The sequence below is a fragment of the Necator americanus genome, chromosome III (genome assembly GCF_031761385.1).
Source record: "Necator americanus strain Aroian chromosome III, whole genome shotgun sequence".
Lineage (NCBI taxonomy): Eukaryota > Metazoa > Nematoda > Chromadorea > Rhabditida > Ancylostomatidae > Necator > Necator americanus.
Window position 1 is genome coordinate 3,800,912 of NC_087373.1, and position 7,170 is coordinate 3,808,081.

Sequence of the window (7,170 nt, forward strand, 5' to 3'; positions counted from 1 at the left end):
CTCTTCGAGAAGGTCCGTAACTACACAAAATGTTCGGAGTTTTTTTTTCCGGACGAGACTTTTCAGCATATAATTTTCTTTTTCAAAAATATATATATCTAACATTTATATTTTTCCCACTTACAGTAATCCGATGTCGATCTGAATTTCAAACTCTAGGTGGGAATAACGCGATAATGAGAAAGGATTGGGTCTGCGCCTTTCTAGTTCCTGTTACAGTATGAAAGTACACAGTAAAGTACAGTTCTTTTCAAAATTTCTAATTAAATTTGTTCTTTTGTGTTTTCCGTCAAAGTTTCTGTTTTCTTAAATATGTTTGGAAGTTTTTTTTTTTTACTGTAAAAGATTACGATAATCTCACAGGGCAGAGTGACCGCGACTCTGCCTTTTTGCTACAAACCAAGGATATTTTTGTTATGCTTATCGATTAATGCCTACTTCGGTTTCTGTGATTTTTTTCCACACTTGTGTTTTATGAGGAATTGGTGCTCTGTAGTTTACAAAGTCTGTAACTGCAGAAAACCAACGTGCACCCCATGTTTTTATATACTGAACATGTTTCCTGGAAACCTGATTCCTGACTAGATATTTTTTGAACAAGCTGCCTGACTGTAGCCAAGAACATTAAGAAATCAAGAAGTAAAATAGTCGGATCACATTTCAGATTTTTCACCGCTTATTTTTCCTGAAAAGTCCGCAATTGCACAAAAGTGATCAACATTCTTAGTTTCCACTTCTTGGATTTAGACTGCAAATCAAAATATCTGGCATGAAAGCGTGGATTTTTTTCGCAAATTCGTTCCGATATGACAGCGCTTTTTTCCTCTCAAATATCAAAGCAAAATTTAAACTTTAACAATCGAAACTTTTTTTTCATGGATAACTATGGAGGCCAGCGAAGCAGAGTAGCTGCAGCGAAGGGTCTGTTCGAAGCATCAAATCGCAATTCAAAATCTGATCTCGAACGGAGAAAAAAACATTTAAAAAAATTAACTCTGCTCGTCTTTTCCACTCTCAGAAAAATAAAATACAATAATTATCCAGCGCAACAGGTCCAGAGTTCTATAATATATGTATGGCCTAACTCTAACTATGACTCGTTATTTAAGCACTGGTAGGAAATCCTGGATAAAACGACTCTGAACGAGTGGAAGGTAATCGTTTACAGTCTCCATGACTCCAAGAAATGAACTCATTTAGCATGACTCATTAACATAATGAAATTTTCATTCCCGTAAGTTCATTGGCTGATTAAGTCGATTAAAGGGACGAAAAATAGGGGAAAAATTACGGTGATGCAATTTGAGTCGGTCCGACGTTGACCTACTGGATCGATTTTTTCTTCCAATGAACGAAGACTATGATCGATTAATTGAGTGATTCACAGGATTTCCTTGTAGTGTCTTACCGCGTGCTGAGAAGGTAACGATCTGAAACACGATGGAATCAATCAATTATATCGATTTATCTCCTTAGAAAACAAACTGCTATTACGATTGTGCTATCCATAAATATTTGAGCGTAATAGTACCGTATGCAACAATAAAATGAGCGAAAAGGATATTCAGGTAAAGAAATCACTTGTTCATGAACCATCAGAGCAATCAATAACTCATTTGTGGTTATCGTATTTATTGAAAATCAATAACCACAAATGAGTTATTGATTTTCAATAAATACGTCTGACTAAACAGAAATCAATGGTTAAAGCGAAAGAAATTGAATCAGCGGATCAAATTCAGCTTAAAATCGAATAGAGGGAAAAAAAACTAATTACGAGATAACACAAATCCATAATCCTTTAAAAGAAAGTGTTAAAAGGAAATTTTCCAGAAAAAAAAAGATGATTCGATGACTCCGCACACCGTGATTTAGCCTGATTCACGTTGAAACTCGTCCAACACGTCAATCCAATTTATCTACAGTACGCCAAATAACAAAGAAACGGTCAGCAAGAAATTTCTGGATCTCACTTGACATGTTGAACATGTTTAACGTGTTCAGTACACGCACATGATGTGAACATGATGCATTTGATGATTTTCTCGAGGAGACAAATCGCTAGTAGCCGACTATAAGCGGTCGTAATTGCGGACAGTGCAGAAATTCCGATTTTCCACAAACGGCATAACAGATTGGTGAGTTCGTGTTGTCGTAAACAACAAAAATAACAACAAATTATGGTGGACCGCACAAAAACATTGTAGAAACCTGTTCGGATGTTGTCCACGAAAAATTAACTAAGTGCTGACGTACGGGACTTGTGATAGTATGAATTTGAGAAAGAGCGATAATTCGAGAGAGGGAGCAGAGAAGCAGAGAAAGTCTGTACAGCCCTCGGAAGTCCGCTCATATCCGCTACTGTTCCAGGTAGGTCCGCTGACTAGTGCCGATGTTATGCTTGTGATTAATGTCCTCTGTCTATGTGTGTCTCATTCTCTCTCTCTCTCTCTCTCTCCTCAAAGCACACTATTTCATCCATATTTTCATAAGCGGACAAGTAGCATGTTCAACATCGATATCACCTGCTGTTTATGTTAAAAACTCTAAGCCCCGCCCAACCGGACAGTTGTTGTAAAATTTTGAATTCGCCATTCGATCGGTGTTGAAAATTGTCCAAAACTAATAATTCAGGGCTATGGCGAGAGCTGTTGTCAAAAGCAGGAGAAGAAAAGGGCATGACGGGAACCTCCCTTCCCTCGCCTTCCCTTCTTTCCCGTTCTCCTCTGAGCACCGTCGTCGACACGTCTTTTCAGTAAAGATACGAGATAAACGAAGGAAATCATGTTGTGACGTGCCCGTTCTGAATGAGAATCCCTTCCCAAGTTCCTGATTGTTAGCGCACTCGTCGTCACATCAGTGTAGATCTAATAGACGTCGATGCGAGGCCGTCTCCTCAATGATGTTCTTCGATCTATCTCAACGCACACTTAGACCACAGTAGCCACCCGGAAGAAATCGTGAAAGGACCAACCAAACGCTTGGAACGCTAAAAACCCCAGATCTACTTCGTCTAACGCACTTTTTTTTAGAAGTACAATACTCTGGGAAAAAATTGTCATAAGGAATGTGATTTGAAAAAAAGAACCTTACACAGAAAAATAGCCACGTGTCGTTTGCCCTTTCAACAATTTTGTACGGAAAAAATTAGGACATAGAAAATAGTGTAAAGGCTTGTATTTCCGAGAATTACTATTATTTTACTCAGAAACTGATCGATGAGTCAATTTCACTGAAGAGAGTTTCAAAAAATACCGTAATTGCGTCAGATCGAAATCCTACTCCAGCGGAAATATTTGCGGAAGAAAAAAACGAAAAAAACGGTGCAACAGCGGTGTAAAGCGGGAGCAGAATCAATCGATAATAAGTATTTACATTAATATACTTAGTATATTAAGCATGTTTAGATTTTAACACATAGATTCCCAACATAATTTTCATTAAAAAAATAATTTAAAAATTGCACTCGTAATTATTTTATTTATTTTACTTTTACTTTACTACCTACTTGCTTACTTTACTCTTAGTTCCAGTAGTAATTATTTCCATATATTACTCTGAATGGTACTGAAACGTGGATCTAATGGCTGCTACGTGGGCATCGAATGGGTACAGATATTGATTGATTTTGTGATCAATCAGCTAAACATCGAAAAAAAACCAATTAAGGTTATTAAGTTAGAAAAAAATCAATGAAAAAGAGACTGACTAAAGCAGTCCATTTTTGTTAGCGAGAAGAAACAATCAATAATCGATTTGTAAATGAGAATGACCAATGAGTAATCGATTGAAATAATTGGATGAATGAGACAAGAACATCCTAAACTGTTATTAAAGTGGAAAGAGCTGAAGCAGAATAGCAACACACTCAAATACGTACATATATTAGATCAATGAGAAAAATCAATTATTGATCATTTACAATTAGTTTGCATATTATCGAACAGGAAAATACTGTTACCTCTTAAGCAACAAACAAAAGATAATATATGACTGAAAACGAGAACGTTGCCCATAGGAACCAGTTTTCGCTTGAATAATAAGTAGCCAGTACCAAACACAACAACACGACATGAAAACTCGGACAAAACACCGGATAGAAATAATGAAAGCGAAGAAATTATTCTTCATCTACGGGACAACAACTGCGCGGACGCCCACGCAGTTTCCAGAAAGTAAATTGTCCGGGTTGTCATTTTTTCTGGCCACATAAACACATCCGGTAAGCGTGTATTGTTCCTCGTTTGAGTACGAGCAAAACTACGGACAACTGCCACTGTGGACGTGAGACCCCGAACTAATAAACGCCTTTACGGTCTTTAAGGCTACTCTAATCATAAGGATTGTAACAGTTGTCTGTGTGGCTTTTATGTTCGGTTCGGAAGAGTCTTATAAAGTTGCTGAAGACAAAAGGAATGCGTTGGATCATTTATTCGCGACAACTATGGGACAGCTGAGGATAAATTTATCCTCATTTTTGGTGTACGAGTTTTCCGGGGAACGTGTTCACAAGCAACTATACCAGAAATATTCAACAAGTGTATGCCGTATGCCAAATAGCCGGTTTTACACCTGTGACCCTCTATGGAAGAGGGAATCTTCCTGGCGGATGTGAATCCGAATCCCACTATGATGTCTGAAGCTTGTTTATATCACTTTGATAACTCCACAGTAATAACAATAACTTAATACAATAACAATAAATTAATGCAAAAAATGAAAAATACGAGAAAAAAATAAAATACATAACTTAGCTCCACTCCTAATTCTCCTTCCAAAGTCTGGATGGATTTGAATACTAAACACAAAGCCAAAATAGTACACGGATCCGATCCACACCGGTTATATTCTTTTTTTTCTGTCTTTTCAGCACTTTATTTGTTTAATTTGTTAGCTTTGTATTAGGTTAATGCAGAAGAAGTGCAGATTTTTTTATTCCATCAGTTTTCACATTATTTTATAGTAATAAAGCAAAAGTAGTAATAGTAATAGTAATTTTACAGGGAGCTTTGGGCGGGACAATGGGACAAAAATCGAATGGAACAAAAACCTGCACTCATTTAGCATCAACCTAATTTTTTTCCTTTGCCACATCCTTTTCGCGCGCAGTTGAGCCTAATAAGTAAATAAATATATGAATAAACAAACATTATAACATTCACAATAACTATAACCGATTGATGTGACTAACAATAATGAATAAGATATTGATTAGAAGCAGTAAATCCTTGATGAGATGAATTCACAATTCCCCGAGCGCAGATGAGATGAAAAAACATCACCAGACCAGCATCAATGATCAGTGAGAGGGAAAAAAAGACAACATTACAACTTTTGACGCGTCATGTGGTTGAAGATTTTGATAACCTTCGAGTCTCCACGGAGCAGGTAGCACTAGGAAAGTTTGGAAGAAGTAAACAATGAGATAATGAGTTGTGTGTGTGTGTGGATGTGAGAGAACAATAGAAGGTAAACGTACACACTGCACATACGTGTACGTACCGGGGTGTGCGCAATTAGTTGACGCTTCAGGTTTTATCGTCGAGATTAACGTCGGACGCGGCGGAAAAGAATTACGTATCGGACGCGATCGTTATACATACAGTGGATATACGTTCTTACGGTTAAAATTTTTATAAAGTGAACTTGTCCTGATGTTTAGGCAAGCGGCAACGTAGATGCTGTCAAAGTTGCATGTTTGAAAGGATTCTCGATTTTTGAGCTTTTAATTTTTTTTTGCTCTGCAACACAATTGTTTCAAAGGGATGATTAAGAAAAGAAGTCATACCTTAGGAATTCCTTCCTGGCGTTTTGACACAGGATGACAGTGCATGTTTTTTTTTTGATGTACAAATTTTTTACACTTTATTTGAAAGTGAAGATGGCTTCTTATTCAACTTTTTTGACACAGTATGCAGCAACCTAATTATTGATTTACCTGTAGGAGGCGAAGAAATTCAAGCAACAGTATTAGATTTGCATCTATTTGCGTGAGAGACGGTGTAGATGGTCTCGTCGGATTCTTCGTAGATGGCTCCGATACATTACATCCCAAGAGGATGTGCCGGAGGAGACGCAAAAATGACTCAACAATCCCAGACTCCAGTCACAAAGAACTGTGGAAGGAAAAGGATGTAAAAGTTGTCGAAACTACGGAATCACTTCTGAAAAACAATGTACTTAATATTTTGTGTGGTGGTACTAAGAAAGAGAAGGAGTGAGATGTTACCTTTCGTAGATCTCTTCGTAGATGTTACTTTTAAGAATAATAATTCCCCTCAAACATTTCGCGGATAGCATAAACGGAAGGAAGTACAATTCATGAAAAACGTCTACTGCCAGAACGGTCGTATCCAGTTCCAAATCTCCCGAATCGTAGAATCTTTATTATACTTATATCTTGGACGATCTATGGATATAGGGAAATACTTGTAGGAGGAACTGAATAGAACAATAGGAGAAGCATGGGCAGCATTAGTAACTATCAGGGAAGGTAACGAGAAAATTACCGTGTGGAGGATCAAGGATAGATGGACTAAAAGAGTGGATCTCAAGATTCTTCTAACTGCCTTCGAGGAAAGTTGCCAACGAGATGGGCTGATGTGTTTTCTACACGGATGGACTAGCCGAGTGCTCAGGAACGACTGAAAATGATGCTGGGTTCAGAGAAAATGGGTCATTAAAGTATGTATAGCTGAATGAAATCAAAATGTGTCTCATCACTCACAGGTGGTTTTAGACCACGTAATCCTGGATCAGGATTGTTACTGTTGCGATTCATTGACCAGATCCCAAAGGAAACGCCAGTTCCAACGATAAAGGCTTAAAGGCATCACCCCACGAATCTGAGGTGGTACGGATTTGAGGTGAGGCATTCGTATACGGGGTAGTAGATTACGGAGATAGGGGGGGGGGTGATCCTGTCCATTTCTTCCTAATTGCCGTAAAAAACGGCCCGGAAGATACGGCTTCCGGCGCGCTATTTTCTGCAACGAGTTCGATTGGAGCGCGCCAGCCGTGTGCACGCGCCGCATCTTCCGGGCCGTTTTTTTACGGCAATTAGGAAGAAATGAACGGAATCATCCCCCTCTCCACAATCTACGACCCCGTATACGAATAATCCACCTCAAATCCGTACCACCTCAGATTCGTGGGGTGATGCCTTTAACG

At 38.3% G+C, this 7,170-nt stretch overlaps 1 protein-coding gene across 1 annotated transcript; it reads right to left on the reverse strand.

Annotated features, from left to right (window-relative positions):
• Positions 1-6,393: 6,393 nt before the first annotated feature.
• On the reverse strand, positions 6,394-6,781 carry RB195_008530 (uncharacterized protein; the record flags this gene model as incomplete). Its single annotated transcript, XM_064195081.1, has 3 exons — positions 6,394-6,441; positions 6,510-6,644; positions 6,728-6,781. 3 exons carry the CDS (start codon positions 6,779-6,781, stop codon positions 6,394-6,396), a joined length of 237 nt encoding a protein of 78 aa, XP_064046226.1.
• Positions 6,782-7,170: the final 389 nt, after the last annotated feature.